The following is a 24,852-nucleotide window of genomic DNA, read 5'->3' as shown; positions in this document are numbered from 1 at the left end:
TCCGATTGTTATGAAAACTTGAAATTGGGCCCAATTAATCGGCCATTCCAATTAATCGGTCGACCTCTAATAGAGTGGCCAGCCGGAAGCCACTCCTCAATAAAAGTCACATGACAGCCCACTTGGAGTTCAAAAAAAGGCCTCTCAGACCATGAAAAACAAGATTCTCTGGTCTGATGAAACCAAGATTGAACTCTTTGGCCTGAATGCAAAGCATCACATCTGGAGGAAACCAGGCACCATCCCTACGGTGAAGCATGGTGGTGGCAGCATGATGCTGTGGGGATGTTTTCAGTGGCAGGGACTGGCAGACTAGTCAGGATCGAGGGAAAGAATAACTGAGCAAAGTACAAAACAATTTCCATTGATGAGGCTAATATCCATATCATGCTGAAATCAATTTAACAGGGGGCAAACGTTTAGGGTTATACATTGTGACATCATTAAAAAACTGCTACTACAATTTTGTAAAACATTCTACATTGTGACATTATTTAATTGATATCATGAAACAACTCCTTCATGTATGTATTTTCTGATGTTTGATCAGAGATCTTTTATCAGAGTATCTTTTGTCACATTGATCACAGCTATGAGATTTCTCTCCTGTGTGTGTTCTCTGGTGTACAATCTGATGGCTAGATGTAGAAAAACTCATCCCACATTGATCACAGCTATAAGGTTTCTCTCCTGTGTGTTTTCTCTTGTGTGATACCAGGCTGCTTAAGTGAGTGAAACTCTTCCCACATTGAGTACAGCTGTAAGGTTTCTCTCCTGTGTGTGTTCTCTGGTGTACAATCTGATGGCTCGATGTAGTAAAACTCATCCCACATTGATCACAGCTATAAGGTTTCTCTCCTGTGTGTTTTCTCTTGTGTGATACCAGGCTGCTTAAGTGAGTGAAACTCTTCCCACATTGAGTACAGCTATAAGGTTTCTCTCCTGTGTGTGTTCTCTGGTGTACAATCAGATGGCTAGACGTAGTAAAACTATTCCCACATTGAGCACAGGTATAAGGTTTCTCTCCTGTGTGTGTTCTCTGGTGTGATACCAGGTTGCTTGACTGAGTAAAACTCTTCCCACATTGATCACACCTATAAGATTTCTCTCCTGTGTGTTTTCTCTGGTGCGATAACAGGTTGCTTGAATGAGTGAAACTCTTTCCACATTGAGTACAGCTATACGGTTTCTCTCCTGTATGTGTTCTCTGGTGTATTGTCAGATAGCTAGATGTAGTGAAACTCTTCCCACATTGATCACAGCTATAAGCTTTTTCTCTTGTGTGAATTCTCATGTGTACTTTTAGTGATTTTGATCTCAAGTAACTCTTCCCACATTGAGTACATCTATAAGATTTCTCTCCTGTGTGTACTCGCTGGTGTATTTTAAGTTCTGATGAAGACTTGCAATGTTTCCCACAGTCAGAGCAGCAATGAGATTTCTTCCCTGTGGGTTTCCGCTGGTGTTTCTTGAGGTGTTTTGATCTGGGGAGACTCTTCTCTGCCATGTCAGCATCATGATTTTGTTGAGGCTCCCCAGAGGACCCATGGTAGTCACTTCTCTCTCCTGTGTGAACAAGAAAGTCAGACATACAGTTAAAAGGCCCACAACAGCAGAAATCCACTGTAAAAGGTGATGCCGACAGCCATTACGTTGTACAACAATTGACGTCTGTAATGAATGTTAAAATGATTTAACAAATGTCTTAAAATGAGAAAGAACACTCATATTTTCATCTTGTTTTCAAATCAGTAGTAATATTGATTATTGTAGGCTAGGAAACAGTTAAAGTTGTTGAAATCCTAAGCAGTGTGCCAATCGACTTTTGGTTTCCAATATAGTATAGTATGGTTTAAGGCCCACAATAGCAGAAATCCACTGTAAAAGTTGATGCCAACAGTAAAGCCATTATGTTGAACAACAATTGACGTCTAATGAATGTTTAAATTATTTGACAATTGTCTTAAGACAGTCAAGTGAGCAACAATAGTCAAATTTAGTTTTGTTTTCACATTAGTAGTAACATAGATGATTGTAGGCAAAAAATAAGTTATTCAAGTTGTTGAAATCCTAAGCGGTGTGCCAGAAGACTTTTGGTCTCCAACACAGGCCCCTTTCTGTGTTTACTAAAATTAGTGCACGAGGGCGATGCACACGCAATTTGGTTGCAGAAGCTCCTCCATGCTAATTAGGAAACAACTAGTTATGCCAATACCATAGACCTACTGTAGGACCCATAACTTCACCTAACAACAATATAGACCAGGACTATTAAATCATTTATATATCAGGTATTTCCCACTAGGCTACTCTTTAATGTGTTGTCATTCTAAATGTCCTGAATAAAGGAAAATAGCTCTGTGTGTTGTACAATAGCCTATCCGTCAAGGAACAATTCTCTACACTTGAGGTCGACCGATTATGATTTTTCAACGCCGATACCGATTTATTGGAGTACCAAAAAAAGCTGATACCGATTAATTGGACGATTTATATATATATTTGTAATAATGACAATTACAACAATACTGAATGAACAATGAACACTTTAATTTTAACTTAATATAATACATCAATAAAATCAATTTAGTCTCAAATAAATAATGAAACATGTTCAATTTGGTATACATAATGCAAAAACAAAGTCTTGGAGAAGAAAGTAAAAGTGCAATATGTGCCATGAAAAAAGGTAACGTTTAAGTTCCTTGCTCAGAACATGAGAACATATGAATGCTGGTGGTTCCTTTTAACATGAATCTTCAATATTCCCAGGTAAGAAGTTTTAAGTTGTAGTTATTATAGGACTATTTCTCTCTATACCATTTGTATTTCATACACCTTTGACTATTGGATGTTCTAATCGGCACTTTCGTATTGCCAGAGTAACAGTATAGCTTCCGTCCTTCTCCTCGCCCCTACCTGGGCTCGAACCAGGAACACATCGACAACAGCCACCCTCGAAGCTGCGTTACCCATGCAGAGCAAGGGGAACAACCACTCCAAGTCTCAGAGCGAGTGACGTTTGAAACGCTAACTAGCTAGCCATTTCACATCGGTTACACCAGCCTAATATCGGGAGTTGATAGGCTTGAAGTCATAAACAGCGCAATGCTTGAAGCATTGCGAAGAGCTGCTAGCAAACGCAGTAAAGTGCTGTTTGAATGAATGATTACGAGCCTGCTGCTGCCTACCACCGCTCAGTCAGACCGCTCCCTTTAAATCATAGACTTAATTATAATACAATAACACACAGAAATACTGGCCTTAGGTCATTAATATGGTCAAATCCGGAAACTATAATTTCGAAAACAAAATGTTTATTCTTTCAGTGAAATACGGAAACGTTCCATATTTTATCTAACGGGTGGCATCCATAAGACTAAATATTCCTGTTACATTGCACAACCTTCTATGTTATGTCATAATTACGTAAAATTAGTTTGCAACGATCCAGGCTACCCAAACTGTTGCATATACCCTGACTTTGAGTGCAATGAACGCAAGAGAAGTGATGACTTTCCCTAGTTTAATATTGCCCGTTAACATGAATTTCTTTTAACTAAATATGCAGGTAAAAAAATATATACTTCTGTGTACTGATTTTAAGAAAGGCATTGATGTTTATGGTTAGGTACATTTGTGCAACGATTGTGCTTTTTTCGCAAATGTACTTTTGTTAAATCATCCCCCGTTTGGCGAAGTTGGCAATGAGCCAGGCGGCCCAAACTGCTGCATATACCCTGACTCTGTTGCACAGAACGCAAGAGAAGTGACACAATTTCCCTAGTTATAAGAAATTCATGTTAGCAGGCAATATTAACTAATTGTGCAGGTTTAAATGTTTTACTTGTGTATTGATTTTAAGAAAGGCGTTGATGTTAATGGTTAGGTAGGTACACATTTGTGCAATGACTGTGCTTTTTTTGCGAATGCGCTTGTTAAATCACCCGTTTGGCGAAGTAGGCTGTGATTCAATGATAAATTAACATCAATTATATGCAACGCAGGACACGCTAGATAAACTAGTAATATCATCAACAATGTGTAGTTAACTAGTGATAGTTAAGATTTATTGTTCTTTATAAGATACATTTAATGCTAGCTAGCACCTTACCTTGGCTCCTTGCTGCACTCGCATAACAGGTAGTCAGCCTGCCATGCAGTCTCTCTTGTGGAGTGCAATGTAATGGGCCATGTAATGAGCTAAGTATCTCTGTGTGCAAACAGACTAACGAGAGACTACTGTAAATCAAGCAGACAATAACATTATAAACATCAATTTGTTAGAGATGTTGGATCCAACGTGGAGCACGGCATAACTGTCTTTACCAGAGTAATGAATGAAGAAGCACTTTGGCTGTAGTTGCATGTCGTGATGTTTGTCATGTGACTGTCATTCAGAAAATGATTTCCGGGATCAGCTGATGATAGTTGAACATGTGACTGTAACTACACAGCTACAGTATTAAGAATTATGAGTAATTATTGAAAAACCACATTAATGACAGTATACATTTGGGTGTTGTCAATCAACTTAAGGTGACTCGGATTTAGCAAACTCTGAAATTATTTAGGATTTCTGTGCCCATGAAAACGGTTTTCCCAGCATAACATAAGGAGACACTAAATGTTACGTAGTTAGAGTGCATTTCAGAGATCTGAATACAAAAAAACTGTCTGACAGCAAGATCCAGTATTTAAGTTCATCATATGACAAGCTTAACGTTATAACTACTGTTCCCTGAAGGAGGGAAACTAGGTACAACATACTATTAAATCAACACCTCGCTGGAAGCCCCGCCTTCTACAGGTGATGAGCGAGAGTCTCGGATTTATTTGTTAAATTTAATACCGCACTTCACCAACCCAGGAAGTGGCGGGGCCAAACAAGTGTTGTAACTCGTTCATAATTGGCACAAAAATCGGTAGAAATGGTCAGATAAATTGGCACTCAAAATGGAAGTGGAAAAAGTTTACCAATTTTACCAGAAACGTCAGGAGCATAATGTCAGAATTTACGAAGGCCAGCAGCAGATCGGGAATTGGTTATTTTCTTCTGGTTAAATTGATCTCTGGCTTCCTCAAGTCATTTGTGTGTCTTAATTATTTAATCAAACGCTTGAAACATCAGTTCAGTTCAAGTACTATATGGTTCTGTGTGTCTATATGGAAAAATACACGTCATAACATTTCAAACAAACAATTGGTAGAAAGAAAATACTTTTTTTATTTATCTGGGACAGCCCTAGAACATACAACATACATGCATTCAGTCCCTTTTTACACATTTTGTTCCGTTACAGTCTTATTCTAAAACTGACATTTTTTTATTAAATGATCAATCTTCAGACAATACCAGTGGTTGTATCTCTGTAGGTCATGCCAGTAGGCTACAGTAGATTAAATCTCTCTAGTTCATGCCAGTAGGTTACAGTAGGTTGTATATCTCTAGGTCATTCCAGTAGGCTACAGTAGTTGTATCTCTTTAGGTTATGCCAGTAGGCTACAGTAGGTTGTATCCAAGTGGTTCTCTCTCTCTAGGTCATGCCAGTAGGCAACAGTAGGTTGCATCTCTCTAGGTCATGGCAGTAGGTTACAGAAGGTTGTATCCAAGTAGTTCTCTCTCTCTAGGTCATGCCAGTAGGCAACAGTAGGTTGGATCCAAGTGGTTGGATCTCTCTAGGTCATGCCAGTAGGTTACAGTAGGTTGTATCCAAGTGGTTCTCTCTCTCTAGGTCATGCCAGTAGGCAACAGTAGGTTGCATCTCTCTAGGTCATGGCAGTAGGTTACAGTAGGTTGTATCCAAGTGGTTCTCTCTCTCCAGGTCATGCCAGTAGCCTACAGTAGGTTGTATCTCTCCAGGTCATGCCAGTAGCCTACAATAGGTTGTATCTCTCTAGGTCATGCCAGTAAGTTACAGTAGGTTGTATCCAAGTGGTTCTCTCTATCTAGGTCATGCCAGTAGGCAACAGTAGGTTGGATCCAAGTGGTTGGATCTCTCTAGGTCATGCCAGTAGGTTACAGTAGGTTGTATCTCTCTAGGTCATGCCAGTAGGCAACAGTAGGTTGCATCTCTCTAGGTCATGGCAGTAGGTTACAGTAGGTTGTATCCAAGTGGTTCTCTCTCTCCAGGTCATGCCAGTAGCCTACAGTAGGTTGTAACTATCTAGGTCATGCCAGTAGGCTACAGTAGGTTGTATCTCTCTAGGCCATTCAGTAGTTTACAGTAGGTTGTATCTCTCTAGGTCATGCCAGTAGGTTACAGTAGGTTGTATCTCTCTAGGTCCTGCCAGTAGGCAACAGTAGGTTGTATCCAAGTGGTTCTCTCTCTCCAGGTCATGCCAGTAGCCTACAGTAGGTTGTATCTCTCTAGGTCATGCCAGAAGATTACAGTAGGTTGTATCTCTCCAGGTCATGCCAGTAGCCTACAGTAGGTTGTATCTATCTAGGTCATGCCAGTAGCCAACAGTAGGTTGTAACTATCTAGGTCATGCCAGTAGGCTACAGTAGGTTGTATCTCTCTAGGTCATGCCAGTAGCTTACAGTAGGTTGTATCTCTCTAGGCCATTCAGTAGTTTACAGTAGGTTGTATCTCTCTAGGTCATGCCAATAGGTTACAGTAGGTTGTATCTCTCTAGGTCATACCAGTAGCCTACAGTAGGTTACAGTAGGTTGTAACTCTCTAGGTCATGCCAGTAGGCTACAGTAGGTTGTATCTCTCTAGGTCATGCCAGTAGCCAACAGTAGGTTGTAACTATCTAGGTGATGCCAGTAGGCTACAGTAGGTTGCATCTCTCTAGGTCATGCCAGTAGATTACAGTAGGTTGTATCTCTCTAGGTCATGCCAGTAGGTTAAAGTAGGTTGTATCTCTCTAGGCCATGCCAGTAGGCTACAGTAGGTTGTATCTCTCTAGGTCATGCCAGTAGGCTACAGTAAGTTGTATCTCTCTAGGTCATGCCAGTAGGCTTACAGTAAGTTGTATCTCTCTAGGTCATGCCAGTAGGCTACAGTAGGTTGTATCTCTCTTGGTCATGGCAGTAGGTTACAGTAGGTTGTATCCAAGTGGTTCTCTCGCTCGAGGTCATGGCAGTAGGTTACAGTAGGTTGTATCCAAGTGGTTCTCTCTTTCTATGTCATGCCAGTAGGCTACAGTAGGTTTTATCTCTCTAGGTCATCGCAGTAGGTTACAGTAGGTTGTATCCAAGTGGTTCTCTCTCTCTCTAGGACATGCCAGTATGCAACAGTAGGTTGTATCTCTCTAGGTCATACCAGTAGGCTACAGTAGGCTGTATCTCTCTAGGTCATGCCAGTAGGCTACAGTAGGTTGTATCTTTCCAGGTCATGCCAGTAGCCTACAGTAGGTTGCATCTCTCTAGGTCATGCAAGTAGCCTACAGTAGGTTGTATCTCTCTAGGTCATGCCAGGAGGTTACAGTAGGTTGTATCTCTCTAGGTCATGCCAGGAGGCTACAGTAGGTTGTATCTCTCTAGGTCATGCCAGTAGGTTATAGGAGGTTGTATTCAAGTGGTTCTCGCTCTCTAGGTAATGCCAGTAGGCAACAGTAGGTTGTATCTCTCTTGGTCATGCCAGTAGGCTACAGTAGGTTGTATCTCTCTTGGTCATGGCAGTAGGTTACAGTAGGTTGTATCCAAGTGGTTCTCTCGCTCTAGGTCATGCAAGTAGGCAACAGTAGGTTGCATCTCTCTAGGTCATGGCAGTAGGTTACAGTAGGTTGTATCCAAGTGGTTCTCTCTCTCTCTCTAGGACATGCCAGTATGCAACAGTAGATTGTATCCAAGTGGTTGTATCTCTCTAGTTCATTCCAGTAGGTTACAGTAGGTTGTAACTCACTAGGTCATACCAGTAGGCTACAGTAGGCTGTATCTCTCTAGGTCATGCCAGTAGGCTACAGTAGGTTGTATCTCTCCAGGTCATGCCAGTAGCCTACAGTAGGTTGTATCTCTCTAGGTCATGCCAATAGGTTACAGTAGGTTGAAACTCTCTAGGTCATGCCAGTAGGCTACAGTAGTTGTATCGCTTTAGGTCATGGCAGTAGGTTACAGTAGGTTGTATCCAAGTGGTTGTATCTCCCTAGGTCATGCCAGTAGGCTACAGTAGTTTAAATCTCTCTAGGTCATGCCAGTAGTTTAAAGTAGGTTGTATCTCTCTAGACCATGCCAGTAGGTTACAGTAGGTTGTATCTCTCTAGGTCATGCCAGTAGGTTAAAGTAGGTTGTATCTCTCTAGGCCATGCCAGTAGGCTACAGTAGGTTGTATCTCTCTAGGTCATGCCAGTAGGCTACAGTAGGTTGTAACTATCTAGGTCATGCCAGTAGGCTACAGTAGGTTGTATCTCTCTAGGTCATGCCAGTAGCTTACAGTAAGTTGTATCTCTCTAGGCCATTCAGTAGTTTACAGTAGGTTGTATCTCTCTAGGTCATGCCAGTAGGCAACAGTAGGTTGCATCTCTCTAGGTCATGGCAGTAGGTTACAGTTGGTTGTATCCAAGTGGTTCTCTCTCTCCAGGTCATGCCAGTAGCCTACAGTAGGTTGTATCTCTCTAGGTCATGCCAGTAGTCAACAGTAGGTTGTAACTATCTAGGTCATGCCAGTAGGCTACAGTAGGTTGTATCTCTCTAGGTCATGCCAGTAGCTTACAGTAGGTTGTATCTCTCTAGGCCACTCAGTAGTTTACAGTAGGTTGTATCTCTCTAGGTCATGCCAATAGGTTACAGTAGGTTGTATCTCTCCAGGTCATGCCAGTAGCCTACAGTAGGTTGTATCTCTCTAGGTCATGCCAATAGGTTACAGTAGGTTGAAACTGTCTAGGTCATGCCAGTAGGCTACAGTAGTTGTATCGCTTTAGGTCATGGCAGTAGGTTACAGTAGGTTGTATCCAAGTGGTTCTCTCTCTCTAGGTCATGGCAGTAGGTTACAGTAGGTTGTATATCTCTAGGTCATTCCAGTAGGCTACAGTAGTTGTATCTCTTTAGGTCATGCCAGTAGGCTACAGTAGGTTGCATCTCTCTAGGTCATGCCAGTAGGTTAAAGTAGGTTGTATCTCTCTAGGCCATGCCAGCAGGCTACAGTAGGTTGTATCTCTCTAGGTCATGCCAGTAGTTTAAAGTAGGTTGTATCTCTCTAGGTCATGCCAGGAGGCTACAGTAGGTTGTATCTCTCTAGGTCATGCCAGTAGGTTATAGGAGGTTGTATTCAAGTGGTTCTCACTCTCTAGGTAATGCCAGTAGGCAACAGTAGGTTGTATCTCTCTTGGTCATGCCAGTAGGCTACAGTAGGTTGTATCTCTCTTGGTCATGGCAGTAGGTTACAGTAGGTTGTATCCAAGTGGTTCTCTCGCTCTAGGTCATGCAAGTAGGCAACCGTAGGTTGCATCTCTCTAGGTCATGGCAGTAGGTTACAGTAGGTTGTATCCAAGTGGTTCTCTCTCTCTAGGTCATGCCAGTAGGCAACAGTAGGTTGTATCTCTCTAGGTCATGCCAGTAGGCAACAGTAGGTTGCATCTCTCTAGGTCATGGCAGTAGGTTACAGTTGGTTGTATCCAAGTGGTTCTCTCTCTCCAGGTCATGCCAGTAGCCTACAGTAGGTTGTATCTCTCTAGGTCATGCCAGTAGTCAACAGTAGGTTGTAACTATCTAGGTCATGCCAGTAGGCTACAGTAGGTTGTATCTCTCTAGGTCATGCCAGTAGCTTACAGTAGGTTGTATCTCTCTAGGCCACTCAGTAGTTTACAGTAGGTTGTATCTCTCTAGGTCATGCCAATAGGTTACAGTAGGTTGTATCTCTCCAGGTCATGCCAGTAGCCTACAGTAGGTTGTATCTCTCTAGGTCATGCCAATAGGTTACAGTAGGTTGAAACTGTCTAGGTCATGCCAGTAGGCTACAGTAGTTGTATCGCTTTAGGTCATGGCAGTAGGTTACAGTAGGTTGTATCCAAGTGGTTCTCTCTCTCTAGGTCATGCCAGTAGGCAACAGTAGGTTGTATCCAAGTGGTTGTATCTCTCTAGGTCATGCCAGTAGGTTACAGTAGGTTGTAGCTCTCTAGGTCATGCCAGTAGGTTACAGTAGGTTGTATCTCTCTAGGTCATGCCAGTAGCCAACAGTAGGTTGTAACTATCTAGGTCATGCCAGTAGGCTACAGTAGGTTGCATCTCTCTAGGTCATGCCAGTAGGTTGAAGTAGGTTGTATCTCTCTAGGTCATGCCAGTAGGTTACAGTAGGTTGTATCTCTCTAGGTCATGCCAGTAGCCAACAGTAGGTTGTAACTATCTAGGTCATGCCAGTAGGCTACAGTAGGTTGCATCTCTCTAGGTCATGCCAGTAGGTTAAAGTAGGTTGTATCTCTCTAGGCCATGCCAGCAGGCTACAGTAGGTTGTAACTCACTAGGTCATACCAGTAGGCTACAGTAGGCTGTATCTCTCTAGGTCATGCCAGTAGGCTACAGTAGGTTGTATCTCTCCAGGTCATGCCAGTAGGCTACAGTAGGTTGCATCTCTCTAGGTCATGCCAGTAGATTACAGTAGGTTGTATCTCTCTAGGTCATGCCAGTAGTTTAAAGTAGGTTGTATCTCTCTAGGTCATGCCAGGAGGCTACAGTAGGTTGTATCTCTCTAGGTCATGCCAGTAGGTTATAGGAGGTTGTATTCATGTGGTTCTCACTCTCTAGGTAATGCCAGTAGGCAACAGTAGGTTGTATCTCTCTTGGTCATGCCAGTAGGCTACAGTAGGTTGTATCTCTCTTGGTCATGGCAGTAGGTTACAGTAGGTTGTATCCAAGTGGTTCTCTCGCTCTAGGTCATGCAAGTAGGCAACCGTAGGTTGCATCTCTCTAGGTCATGGCAGTAGGTTACAGTAGGTTGTATCCAAGTGGTTCTCTCTCTCTAGGTCATGCCAGTAGGCAACAGTAGGTTGTATCCAAGTGGTTGTATCTCCCTAGGTCATGCCAGTAGGTTCAGTAGTTGTATCGCTTTAGGTCATGGCAGTAGGTTGCAGTAGGTTGTATCCAAGTGGTTCTCCCTCTCTAGGTCATGCCAGTAGGCAACAGTAGGTTGTATCCAAGTGGTGGTATCTCCCTAGGTCATGCCAGTAGGTTACAGTAGTTTCAATCTCTCTAGGTCATGCCAGTAGGTTACAGTAGGTTGTAGCTCTCTAGGTCATGCCAGTAGGTTACAGTAGATTGTATCTCTCTAGGTCATGCCAGTAGCCAACAGTAGGTTGTAACTATCTAGGTCATGCCAGTAGGCTACAGTAGGCTGTATCTCTCTAGGTCATGCCAGTAGGCTACAGTAGGTTACAGTAGGTTGTAACTCTCTAGGTCATGCCAGTAGGCTACAGTAGGTTGTAACTATCTAGGTCATGCCAGTAGGCTACAGTAGGTTGTATCTCTCTAGGTCATGCCAGTAGGTTAAAGTAGGTTGTATCTCTCTAGGTCATGCCAGTAGGTTAAAGTAGGTTGTATCTCTCTAGGCCATGCCAGTAGGCAACAGTAGGTTGTATCTCTCTTGGTCATGCCAGTAGGCTACAGTAGGTTGTATCTCTCTTGGTCATTGCAGTAGGTTACAGTAGGTTGTATCCAAGTGGTTCTCTCGCTCTAGGTCATGCAAGTAGGCAACCGTAGGTTGCATCTCTCTAGGTCATGGCAGTAGGTTACAGTAGGTTGTATCCAAGTGGTTCTCTCTCTAGGTCATGCCAGTAGGCAACAGTAGGTTGGATCCAAGTGGTTGGATCTCTCTAGGTCATGCCAGTAGGTTACAGTAGGTTGTATCTCTCTAGGTCATGCCAGTAGGCTGTATCTCTCTAGGTCATGCCAGTAGGCAACAGTAGGTTGCATCTCTCTAGGTCATGGCAGTAGGTTACAGTAGGTTGTATCCAAGTGGTTCTCTCTCTCCAGGTCATGCCAGTAGGCTACAGTAGGTTTTATCTCTCTAGTTCATCGCAGTAGGTTACAGTAGGTTGTATCCAAGTGGTGCTCTCTCTCTCTAGGACATGCCAGTATGCAACAGTAGGTTGTATCCAAGTGGTTGTATCTCTCTAGGTCATGCCAGTAGGTTACAGTAGGTTGTAACTCACTAGGGTCATACCAGTAGGCTACAGTAGGCTGTATCTCTCTAGGTCATGCCAGTAGCCTACAGTAGGTTGTATCTCTCTAGGTCATGCCAATAGGTTACAGTAGTTGTATCGCTTTAGGTCATGGCAGTAGGTTACAGTAGGTTGTATCCAAGTGGTTCTCTCTCTCTAGGTCATGCCAGTAGGCAACAGTAGGTTGTATCCAAGTGGTTGTATCTCCCTAGGACATGCCAGTAGGCTACAGTAGTTTAAATCTCTCTAGGTCATGCCAGTAGGTTACAGTAGGTTGTAGCTCTCTAGGTCATGCCAGTAGGTTACAGTAGGTTGTATCTCTCTAGGTCATGCCAGTAGCCAACAGTAGGTTGTAACTATCTAGGTCATGCCAGTAGGCTACAGTAGGCTGTATCTCTCTAGGTCATGCCAGTAGGCTACAGTAGGTTACAGTAGGTTGTAACTCTCTAGGTCATGCCAGTAGCCAACAATAGGTTGTAACTATCTAGGTCATGCCAGTAGGCTACAGTAGGTTGCATCTCTCTAGGTCATGCCAGTAGGTTAAAGTAGGTTGTATCTCTCTAGGTCATGCCAGTAGGTTAAAGTAGGTTGTATCTCTCTAGGCCATGCCAGCAGGCTACAGTAGGTTGTATCTCTCTAGGTCATGCCAGTAGGCTACAGTACGTTGTATCTCTCTAGGTCATGCCAGTAGGCTACAGTAAGTTGTATCTCTCTAGGTCATGCCAGTAGGCTACAGTAGGTTGCATCTCTCTAGGTCATGCCAGTAGTTTAAAGTAGGTTGTATCTCTCTAGGCCATGCCAGGAGGCTACAGTAGTTTGTATCTCTCTAGGTCATGCCAGTAGGTTATAGGAGGTTGTATTCAAGTGGTTCTCGCTCTCTAGGTAATGCCAGTAGGCAAAGTAGGTTGTATCTCTCTTGGTCATGCCAGTAGGCTACAGTAGGTTGTATCTCTCTTGGTCATGGCAGTAGGTTACAGTAGGTTGTATCCAAGTGGTTCTCTCGCTCTGGGTCATGCAAGTAGGCAACCGTAGGTTGCATCCCTCTAGGTCATGGCAGTAGGTTACAGTAGGTTGTATCCAAGTGGTTCTCTCTCTCTCTAGGACATGCCAGTATGCAACAGTAGGTTGTATCCAAGTGGTTGTATCTCACTAGGTCATACCAGTAGGCTACAGTAGGCTGTATCTCTCTAGGTCATGCCAGTAGGCTACAGTAGGTTGTATCTCTCCAGGTCATGCCAGTACCCTACAGTAGGTTGTATCTCTCTAGGTCATGCCAGTAGGCTACAGTAGTTGTATCGCTTTAGGTCATGGCAGTAGGTTACAGTAGGTTGTATCCAAGTGGTTCTCTCTCTCTAGGTCATGCCAGTAGGCAACAGTAGGTTGTATCCAAGTGGTTGTATCTCCCTAGGTCATGCCAGTAGGCTACAGTAGTTTAAATCTCTCTAGGTCATGCCAGTAGGTTACAGTAGGTTGTATCTCTCTAGGTCATGCCAGTAGCCAACAGTAGGTTGTAACTATCTAGGTCATGCCAGTAGGCTACAGTAGGCTGTATCTCTCTAGGTCATGCCAGTAGGCTACAGTAGGTTACAGTAGGTTGTAACTCTCTAGGTCATGCCAGTAGCCAACAATAGGTTGTAACTATCTAGGTCATGCCAGTAGGCTACAGTAGGTTGCATATCTCTAGGTCATGCCAGTAGGTTACAGTAGGTTGTATCTCTCTAGGTCATGCCAGTAGGTTAAAGTAGGTTGTATCTCTCTAGGTCATGCCAGTAGGCTACAGTAAGTTGTATCTCTCTAGGTCATGCCAGTAGGCTACAGTAGGTTGCATCTCTCTACGTCATGCCAGTAGATTACAGTAGGTTGTATCTCTCTAGGTCATGCCAGGAGGCTACAGTAGGTTGTATCTCTCTAGGTCATGCCAGTAGGTTATAGGAGGTTGTATTCAAGTGGTTCTCTCTCTCTAGGTAATGCCAGTAGGCAACAGTAGGTTGTATCTCTCTTGGTCATGCCAGTAGGCTACAGTAGGTTGTATCTCTCTTGGTCATGGCAGTAGGTTACAGTAGGTTGTATCCAAGTGGTTCTCTCGCTCTAGGTCATGCAAGTAGGCAACCGTAGGTTGCATCTCTCTAGGTCATGGCAGTAGGTTACAGTAGGTTGTATCCAAGTGGTTCTCTCTCTCTAGGTCATGCCAGTAGGCAACAGTAGGTTGGATCCAAGTGGTTGGATCTCTCTAGGTCATGCCAGTAGGTTACAGTAGGTTGTATCTCTCTAGGTCATGCCAGTAGGCTGTATCTCTCTAGGTCATGGCAGTAGGTTACAGTAGGTTGTATCCAAGTGGTTCTCTCGCTCTAGGTCATGGCAGTAGGTTACAGTAGGTTGTATCCAAGTGGTTCTCTCTTTCTATGTCATGCCAGTAGGCTACAGTAGGTTTTATCTCTCTAGGTCATCGCAGTAGGTTACAGTAGGTTGTATCCAAGTGGTGCTCTCTCTCTCTAGGACATGCCAGTATGCAACAGTAGGTTGTATCCAAGTGGTTGTATCTCTCTAGGTCATGCCAGTAGGTTACAGTAGGTTGTAACTCACTAGGTCATACCAGTAGGCTACAGTAGGCTGTATCTCTCTAGGTCATGCCAGTAGGCTACAGTAGGTTGTATCTCTCCAGGTCATGCCAGTAGCCTACAGTAGGTTGTATCTCTCTAGGTCATGCCAATAGGTTACAGTAGTTGTATCGCTTTAGGTCATGGCAGTAGGTTACAGTAGGTTGTATCCAAGTGGTTCTCTCTCTCTAGGTCATGCCAGTAGGCAACAGTAGGTTGTATCCAAGTGGTTGTATCTCCCTAGGTCATGCCAGTAGGTTACAGTAGTTTACATCTCTCTAGGTCATGCCAGTAGGTTACAGTAGGTTGTAGCTCTCTAGGTCATGCCAGTAGCCAACAGTAGGTTGTAACTATCTAGGTCATGCCAGTAGGCTACAGTAGGCTGTATCTCTCTAGGTCATGCCAGTAGGCTACAGTAGGTTACAGTAGGTTGTAACTCTCTAGGTCATGCCAGTAGGCTACAGTAGGTTATAACTATCTAGGTCATGCCATTAGGCTACAGTAGGTTGCATCTCTCTAGGTCATGCCAGTAGGTTAAAGTAGGTTGTATCTCTCTAGGTCATGCCAGTAGGTTAAAGTAGGTTGTATCTCTCTAGGCCATGCCAGTAGGCAACAGTAGGTTGTATCTCTCTTGGTCATGCCAGTAGGCTACAGTAGGTTGTATCTCTCTTGGTCATGGCAGTAGGTTACAGTAGGTTATATCCAAGTGGTTCTCTCGCTCTAGGTCATGCAAGTAGGCAACCGTAGGTTACATCTCTCTAGGTCATGGCAGTAGGTTACAGTAGGTTGTATCCAAGTGGTTCTCTCTCTCCAGGTCATGCCAGTAGGCTACAGTAGGTTGTATCTCTCTTGGTCATGGCAGTAGGTTACAGTAGGTTGTATCCAAGTGGTTCTCTCGCTCTAGGTCATGGCAGTAGGTTACAGTAGGTTGTATCCAAGTGGTTCTCTTTCTATGTCATGCCAGTAGGCTACAGTAGGTTTTATCTCTCTAGTTCATCGCAGTAGGTTACAGTAGGTTGTATCCAAGTGGTGCGCTCTCTCTCTAGGACATGCCAGTATGCAACAGTAGGTTGTATCCAAGTGGTTGTATCTCTCTAGGTCATGCCAGTAGGTTACAGTAGGTTGTAACTCACTAGGTCATACCAGTAGGCTGTATCTCTCTAGGTCATGCCAGTAGGCTACAGTAAGTTGTATCTCTCTAGGTCATGCCAGTAGGCTACAGTAGGTTGCATCTCTCTAGGTCATGCCAGTAGATTACAGTAGGTTGTATCTCTCTAGGTCATGCCAGTAGTTTAAAGTAGGTTGTATCTCTCTAGGCCATGCCAGGAGGCTACAGTAGTTTGTATCTCTCTTGGTCATGCCAGTAGGTTATAGGAGGTTGTATTCAAGTGGTTCTCGCTCTCTAGGTAATGCCAGTAGGCAAAGTAGGTTGTATCTCTCTTGGTCATGCCAGTAGGCTACAGTAGGTTGTATCTCTCTTGGTCATGGCAGTAGGTTACAGTAGGTTGTATCCAAGTGGTTCTCTCGCTCTAGGTCATGCAAGTAGGCAACCGTAGGTTGCATCTCTCTAGGTCATGGCAGTAGGTTACAGTAGGTTGTATCCAAGTGGTTCTCTCTCTCTCTATGTCATGCCAGTAGGCAACAGTAGGTTTTATCTCTCTAGGTCATGGCAGTAGGTTACAGTAGGTTGTATCCAAGTGGTTCTCTCTCTCTCTAGGACATGCCAGTATGCAACAGTAGGTTGTATCCAAGTGGTTGTATCTCTCTAGGTCATGCCAGTAGGTTACAGTAGGTTGTAACTCACTAGGTCATACCAGTAGGCTACAGTAGGCTGTATCTCTCTAGGTCATGCCAGTAGGCTACAGTAGGTTGTATCTCTCCAGGTCATGCCAGTAGCCTACAGTAGGTTGTATCTCTCCAGGTCATGCCAGTAGGCTACAGTAGTTGTATCGCTTTAGGTCATGGCAGTAGGTTACAGTAGGTTGTATCCAAGTGGTTCTCTCTCTCTAGGTCATGCCAGTAGGCAACAGTAGGTTGTATCCAAGTGGTTGTATCTCCCTAGGTCATGCCAGTAGGCTACAGTAGTTTAAATCTCTCTAGGTCATGCCAGTAGGTTACAGTAGGTTGTATCTCTCTAGGTCATGCCAGTAGCCAACAGTAGGTTGTAACTATCTAGGTCATGCCAGTAGGCTACAGTAGGCTGTATCTCTCTAGGTCATGCCAGTAGGCTACAGTAGGTTACAGTAGGTTGTAACTCTCTAGGTCATGCCAGTAGCCAACAATAGGTTGTAACTATCTAGGTCATGCCAGTAGGTTAAAGTAGGTTGTATCTCTCTAGGCCATGCCAGTAGGCTACAGTAGGTTGTATCTCTCTAGGTCATGCCAGTAGGCTACAGTAAGTTGTATCTCTCTAGGTCATGCCAGTAGGCTACAGTAGGTTGCATCTCTCTACGTCATGCCAGTAGATTACAGTAGGTTTTATCTCTCTAGGTCATGCCAGTAGTTTAAAGTAGGTTGTATCTCTCTAGGCCATGCCAGTAGGTTACAGTAGGTTGTATCTCTCTAGGTCATGCCAGGAGGCTACAGTAGGTTGTATCTCTCTAGGTCATGCCAGTAGGTTATAGGAGGTTGTATTCAAGTGGTTCTCCCTCTCTAGGTAATGCCAGTAGGCAACAGTAGGTTGTATCTCTCTTGGTCATGCCAGTAGGCTACAGTAGGTTGTATCTCTCTTGGTCATGGCAGTAGGTTACAGTAGGTTGTATCCAAGTGGTTCTCTCGCTCTAGGTCATGCAAGTAGGCAACCGTAGGTTGCATCTCTCTAGGTCATGGCAGTAGGTTACAGTAGGTTGTATCCAAGTGGTTCTCTCTCTCTAGGTCATGCCAGTAGGCAACAGTAGGTTGGATCCAAGTGGTTGGATCTCTCTAGGTCATGCCAGTAGGTTACAGTAGGTTGTATCTCTCTAGGTCATGCCAGTAGGCTGTATCTCTCTAGGTCATGCCAGTAGGCAACAGTAGGTTGCATCTCTCTAGGTCATGGCAGTAGGTTACAGTAGGTTGTATCCAAGTGGTTCACTCTCTCCAGGTCATGCCAGTAGGCTACAGTAGGTTGTATCTCTCTTGGTCATGGCAGTAGTTTACAGTAATGTTGTATCCAAGTGGTTCTCTCGCTCTAGGTCATGGCAGTAGGTTACAGTAGGTTGTATCCAAGTGGTTCTCTCTTTCTATGTCATGCCAGTAGGCTACAGTAGGTGTTATCTCTCTAGATCATCGCAGTAGGTTACAGTAGGTTGTATCCAAGTGGTTCTCTCTCTCTAGGTCATGCCAGTAGGCAACAGTAGGTTGTATCCAAGTGGTTGTATCTCCCTAGGTCATGCCAGTAGGCTACAGTAGTTTAAATCTCTCTAGGTCATGCCAGTAGGTTACAGTAGATTGTAGCTCTCTAGGTCATGCCAGTAGTCAATAGTAGGTTGTAACTATCTAGGTCATGCCATGAGGCTACAGTAGGCTGTATCTCTCTAGGTCATGCCAGTAGGCTACAGTAGGTTGCATCTCTCTAGGTCATGCCAGTAGGTTAAAGTAGGTTGTATCTCTCTAGGTCATGGCAGTAGGTTACAGTAGGTTGTATCCAAGTGGTTCTCTCTCTCCAGGTCATGCCAGTAGGCTACAGTAGGTTGTATCTCTCTTGGTCATGGCAGTAGTTTACAGTAGGTTGTATCCAAGTGGTTCTCTCGCTCTAGGTCATGGCAGTAGGTTACAGTAGGTTGCATCCAAGTGGTTCTCTCTTTCTATGTCATGCCAGTAGGCTACAGTAGGTTTTATCTCTCTAGGTCATCGCAGTAGGTTACAGTAGGTTGTATCCAAGTGGTGCTCTCTCTCTCTAGGACATGCCAGTATGCAACAGTAGGTTGTATCCAAGTGGTTGTATCTCTCTAGGTCATGCCAGTAGGTTACAGTAGGTTGTAACTCACTAGGTCATACCAGTAGGCTACAGTAGGCTGTATCTCTCTAGGTCATGCCAGTAGGCTACAGTAAGTTGTATCTCTCCAGGTCATGCCAGTAGCCTACAGTAGGTTGTATCTCTCTAGGTCATGCCAATAGGTTACAGTAGTTGTATTGCTTTAGGTCATGGCAGTAGGTTACAGTAGGTTGTATCCAAGTGGTTCTCTCTCTCTAGGTCATGCCAGTAGGCAACAGTAGGTTGTATCCAAGTGGTTGTATCTCCCTAGGTCATGCCAGTAGGCTACAGTAGTTTAAATCTCTCTAGGTCATGCCAGTAGGTTACAGTAGATTGTAGCTCTCTAGGTCATGCCAGTAGGTTACAGTAGGTTGTATCTCTCTAGGTCATGCCAGTAGCCAATAGTAGGTTGTAACTATCTAGGTCATGCCAGTAGGCTACAGTAGGCTGTATCTCTCTAGGTCATGCCAGTAGGCTACAGTAGGTTACAGTAGGTTGTAACTCTCTAGGTCATGTCAGTAGCCAACAATAGGTTGTAACTATCTAGGTCAAGCCAGTAGGCTCCAGTAGGTTGCATCTCTCTAGGTCATGCCAGTAGGTTAAAGTAGGTTGTATCTCTCTAGGTCATGCCAGTAGGTTAAAGTAGGTTGTATCTCTCTAGGCCATGCCAGTAGGCTACAGTAGGTTGTATCTCTCTAGGTCATGCCAGTAGGCTACAGTAAGTTGTATCTCTCTAGGTCATGCCAGTAGGGTACAGCAGGTTGCTTCTCTCTAGGTCATGCCAGTAGATTACAGTAGGTTTTATCTCTCTAGGTCATGCCAGTAGTTTAAAGTAGGTTGTATCTCTCTAGGCCATGCCAGTAGGTTACAGTAGGTTGTATCTCTCTAGGTCATGCCAGGAGGCTACAGTAGGTTGTATCTCTCTAGGTCATGCCAGTAGGCAACAGTAGGTTGCATTTCTCTAGGTCATGGCAGTAGGTTACAGTAGGTTGTATCCAAGTGGTTCTCTCTCTCCAGGTCATGCCAGTAGCCTACAGTAGGTTGTATCTCTCTAGGTCATGCCAGTAGATTACAGTAGGTTGTATCTCTCCAGGTCATGCCAGTAGCCTACAGTAGGTTGTATCTCTCTAGGTCATGCCAGTAAGTTACAGTAGGTTGTATCTCTCTAGGTCATGCCAGTAAGTTACAGTAGGTTGTATCTCTCTAGGTCATGCCAGTAGATTACAGTAGGTTGTATCTCTCCAGGTCATGCCAGTAGCTTACAGTAGGTTGTATCTCTCTAGGTCATACCAGTAGCCCACAGTAGGTTACAGTAGGTTGTAACTCTCTAGGTCATGCCAGTAGGCTACAGTAGGTTGTATCTCTCTAGGTCATGCCAGTAGCCAATAGTAGGTTGTAACTATCTAGGTCATGCCAGTAGGCTACAGTAAGTTGCATCTCTCTAGGTCATGCCAGTAGATTACAGTAGGTTGTATGTCTCTAGGTCATGCCAGTAGGTTAAAGTAGGTTGTATCTCTCTAGGTCATGCCAGGAGGCTACAGTAGGTTGTATCTCTCTAGGTCATGCCAGTAGGCTATAGGAGGTTGTATCCAAGTGGTTCTGGCTCTCTAGGTAATGCCAGCAGGCAACAGTAGGTTGTATCTCTCTTGGTCATGCCAGTAGGCTACAGTAGGTTGTATCTCTCTTGGTCATGCCAGTAGGCTACAGTAGGTTGTATCTCTCCAGGTCATGCCACTAGCCTACAGTAGGTTGTATCTCTCTAGTTCATGCCAATAGGTTACAGTAGGTTGAAACTCTCTAGGTCATGCCAGTAGGCTACAGTAGTTGTATCGCTTTAGGTTATGCCAGTAGAATACAGTAGGGTGTATCTCTCTAAGTCATGGCAGTAGGTTAAAGTAGGTTGTATCCAAGTGGTTCTCTCTCTCTAGGTCATGCCAGTAGGCAACAGTAGGTTGTATCCAAGTGGTTGTATCTCCCTAGGTCATGCCAGTAGGCTACAGTAGGTTGCATCTCTCTAGGTCATGCCAGTAGGTTAAAGTAGGTTGTATCTCTCTAGGTCATGCCAGTAGGTTAAAGTAGGTTGTATCTCTCTAGGCCATGCCAGTAGGTTACAGTAGGTTGTAACTCTCTAGGTCATGCCAGTAGCCAACAATAGGTTGTAACTATCTAGGTCATGCCAGTAGGCTACAGTAGGTTGCATCTCTCTAGGTCATGCCAGTAGGTTAAAGTAGGTTGTATCTCTCTAGGTCATGCCAGTAGGTTAAAGTAGGTTGTATCTCTCTAGGCCATGCCAGTAGGCTACAGTAGGTTGTATCTCTCTAGGTCATGCCAGTAGGCTACAGTAAGTTGTATCTCTCTAGGTCATGCCAGTAGGGTACAGCAGGTTGCTTCTCTCTAGGTCATGCCAGTAGATTACAGTAGGTTTTATCTCTCTAGGTCATGCCAGTAGTTTAAAGTAGGTTGTATCTCTCTAGGCCATGCCAGTAGGTTACAGTAGGTTGTATCTCTCTAGGTCATGCCAGGAGGCTACAGTAGGTTGTATCTCTCTAGGTCATGCCAGTAGGCAACAGTAGGTTGCATTTCTCTAGGTCATGGCAGTAGGTTACAGTAGGTTGTATCCAAGTGGTTCTCTCTCTCCAGGTCATGCCAGTAGCCTACAGTAGGTTGTATCTCTCTAGGTCATGCCAGTAGATTACAGTAGGTTGTATCTCTCCAGGTCATGCCAGTAGCCTACAGTAGGTTGTATCTCTCTAGGTCATGCCAGTAAGTTACAGTAGGTTGTATCTCTCTAGGTCATGCCAGTAGATTACAGTAGGTTGTATCTCTCCAGGTCATGCCAGTAGCTTACAGTAGGTTGTATCTCTCTAGGTCATACCAGTAGCCCACAGTAGGTTACAGTAGGTTGTATCTCTCTAGGTCATGCCAGTAGGCTACAGTAGGTTGTATCTCTCTAGGTCATGCCAGTAGCCAATAGTAGGTTGTAACTATCTAGGTCATGCCAGTAGGCTACAGTAAGTTGCATCTCTATAGGTCATGCCAGTAGATTACAGTAGGTTGTATGTCTCTAGGTCATGCCAGTAGGTTAAAGTAGGTTGTATCTCTCTAGGTCATGCCAGGAGGCTACAGTAGGTTGTATCTCTCTAGGTCATGCCAGTAGGCTATAGGAGGTTGTATCCAAGTGGTTCTCGCTCTCTAGGTAATGCCAGCAGGCAACAGTAGGTTGTATCTCTCTTGGTCATGCCAGTAGGCTACAGTAGGTTGTATCTCTCTTGGTCATGCCAGTAGGCTACAGTAGGTTGTATCTCTCCAGGTCATGCCACTAGCCTACAGTAGGTTGTATCTCTCTAGTTCATGCCAATAGGTTACAGTAGGTTGAAACTCTCTAGGTCATGCCAGTAGGCTACAGTAGTTGTATCGCTTTAGGTTATGCCAGTAGAATACAGTAGGGTGTATCTCTCTAAGTCATGGCAGTAGGTTACAGTAGGTTGTATCCAAGTGGTTCTCTCTCTCTAGGTCATGCCAGTAGGCAACAGTAGGTTGTATCCAAGTGGTTGTATCTCCCTAGGTCATGCCAGTAGGCTACAGTAGTTTAAATCTCTCTAGGTCATGGCAGTAGGTTACAGTAGGTTTTATCTCTCTAGTTCATGCCAGTAGGTTACAGTAGGTTGTATCCAAGTGGTTCTCTCTCTCTAGGTCATGCCAGTAGGCAACAGTAGGTTGCATCTCTCTAGGTCATGGCAGTAGGTTACAGTAGGTTGTATCCAAGTGGTTGTATCTCTCTAGGTCATGGCAGTAGGTTACAGTGGGTTTTTTCTCTCTAGTTCATGCCAGTAGGTTACAGTAGGTTGTAACTCACTAGGTCATACCAGCAGGCTACAGTAGGCTGTATCTCTCTAGGTCATGCCAGTAGGCTACAGTAGGTTGTATCCAAGTGGTTCTCTCTCTCTCTAGGTCATGCCAGTAGGGTTCAGGAGTTTAAATCTCTCTAGTTTATGCCAATAGGTTACAGTTGGTTGTAACTCACTAGGTCATACCAGTAGGCTACAGTAGGCTGTATCGCTCTAGGTCATGCCAGTAGGCTACAGTAGGTCGTAACTCTCTTGGTCATGCCAGTAGGCTACAGTAGGTTGTATCTCTCTAGGTCATGCCAGTAGCATAAGGTAGGTTGTATCTCTCTAGGTCATGCCAGTAGGTTACAGTAGGTTGTATCTCTGTAGGTCATGCCAATAGGTTACAGTAGGTTGAAACTCTCTAGGTCATGCCAGTAGGCTACAGTAGGTTGCATCTCTCTAGGTCATGGCAGTAGGTTACAGTAGGTTGTATCTCTCCAGGTCATGCCAGTAGCCTACATTAGGTTGTATCTCTCTAGGTCATGCCAGTAGGCAACAGTAGGTTGTATCCAAGTGGTTGTATCTCTCTAGGTCATGCCAGTAGCCTACAATAGGTTGCATCTCTCTAGGTCATGGCAGTAGGTTACAGTAGGTTGTATCTCTCCAGGTCATGCCAGTAGCCTACAGTAGATTGTATCTCTCTAGGTCATGCCAGTAGGTTACAGTAGGTTGTAACGCTCTAGGCCATGCCAGTAGGCTACAGTAGGTTGTATCTCTCTAGGTCATGCCAGTAGGATACAGTAGGTTGTATCTCTCTAGGTCATGCCAGTAGGTTACAGTAGGTTGTATCCAAGTGGTTCTCTCTCTCTAGGTCATGCCAGTAGGCAACAGTAGGTTGCATCTCTCTAGGTCATGGCAGTAGGTTACAGTAGGTTGTATCCAAGTGGTTCTCTCTCTCGGTCATGGCAGTAGGTTACAGTAGGTTGTATCCAAGTGGTTCTCTCGCTCTAGGTCATGCCAGTAGATTACAGTAGGTTATATCTCTCTAGGTCATGCCAGTAGGTTACAGTAGGTTGTATTTCTCTAGGCCATGGCAGTAGTTTATAGTAGGTTGTATCTTTCTAGGTCAAGCCAATAGGTTAGGGTAGGTTGTATCTCTCTAGGCCATGGCAGTAGGTTACAGTAGGTTGCATCCAAGTAGTTTTATCTCTCTAGGTCATGGCAATAGGTTACAGTAGGTTATAACTCTCTAGGTCATGGCATTAGGATACAGTAGGTTGCATCCAAGTGGTTTTATCTCTCTAGGTCATGCCAGTGGGCTTGTGTCGAATTTGGTCAACAACAAAATGAATGGCTTATTTGCTACGTGAGGTATACTTGATCAAACACAAGTTTGGTAATTCTTCGGTTGTTATGCGGACAGGACACGTGACATACCGACAACTTTGATAAAAACACTATTGGAGTTGTCTCCAGATCGCTGTTCATATTCATGCTCATAGCTTAGCATCTCTCTCCATTGAATACAGGCGGTTGACGTCAACAACCCTCATAGATTATAAACAATAGATAATAATAATAAGTTCTATCATTTCTTTGGATTGGTGGATACGCGGGAGCTAGACAACCCACCGTGCCGCTTTGTGGAAAACGACTGACATCTTGTCAGTATATCCATTTTTGGTGTAGCCAACCCAACTCTCACATGACACTATTGGGGGGCACGGTGTGTAGTAAATCATCACTACATCAAAATCACTACATGCCATACCCCCCAGTCTGCGGTCAGCAGATAGACCCTTCTCAAATATATGTTAAGTCACTTTTTGGAAACGGAACAGAGAAAACAAGGAGTAGCTTGCTCTCTACGTCGTCTGATTCTAGACATATCAGTCATCATCCCAGGGTCATCCGTTGAAGAGGTATTGACGAGCCAACTCCAGATATCCAAAATTGAAAACCAATTTAAGGCGGTACTTACTGATGTTAATCGGATCTCCTATCTCCACCTCTTCATCTTTCAATGTGACAGTAATCTCCCCTTCCATCTTCACTCCAAAAACTGCATCCTCCTCTTCTTTCACAGTAACATCCTCCTCTTCTTTCACAGTAACATCCTCCTCTTCTTTCACAGTAACATCCTCCTCATGTTTCACTCTGAACGCGTCTTCCTCTTCTTTCACTGTAACAGCCTCACCCTCTACTTCTTGTTTTACTGTGACATCCTCCTCCTCTTTCACAACAATGTTCAGCCCCAGAGCTTCTTTCTCCGTCCAGCAGACCTCCTCTTCTTTAACAGGAGGGGAGATGTTTAGGGAGCTCATGTTCGGGAATGTTAGCTAGCTAGCTATTATCATTAGCGACTAGGCTA

The 24,852-nt window shown here is 44.2% G+C and overlaps 1 protein-coding gene across 1 annotated transcript; it reads right to left on the bottom strand.

Annotated features, from left to right (window-relative positions):
* Window positions 1-239: 239 nt before the first annotated feature.
* Window positions 240-24,641, bottom strand: LOC116355353 (zinc finger protein 239-like). The gene is made up of 2 exons (XM_031798763.1): window positions 24,463-24,641; window positions 240-1,566 (listed from the first exon to the last, which is right to left on the bottom strand). The coding sequence occupies exons 1-2, from the start codon at window positions 24,527-24,529 to the stop codon at window positions 521-523; spliced, it is 1,113 nt and encodes a 370-aa protein (XP_031654623.1). The 5' UTR covers window positions 24,530-24,641; the 3' UTR covers window positions 240-520.
* Window positions 24,642-24,852: the final 211 nt, after the last annotated feature.

This window comes from Oncorhynchus kisutch, linkage group LG20 (genome assembly GCF_002021735.2).
Source record: "Oncorhynchus kisutch isolate 150728-3 linkage group LG20, Okis_V2, whole genome shotgun sequence".
NCBI lineage: Eukaryota > Metazoa > Chordata > Actinopteri > Salmoniformes > Salmonidae > Oncorhynchus > Oncorhynchus kisutch.
The sequence above is the reverse complement of the archived record's forward strand: the minus strand, read 5'-3'. Positions and strand labels throughout refer to the sequence as shown.

Bases quoted from the DNA above. Each gene is read 5' to 3' on its own strand.
- LOC116355353 (XM_031798763.1), bottom strand. From the start codon at position 24,529: ATGGAAGGGGAGATTACTGTCACATTGAAAGATGAAGAGGTGGAGATA. The intron at 1,567-24,462 runs GTAAGTACCGCC...TTGTTCACACAG, and splicing joins AGGAGATCCGATTAACATCA to GAGAGAGAAGTGACTACCAT.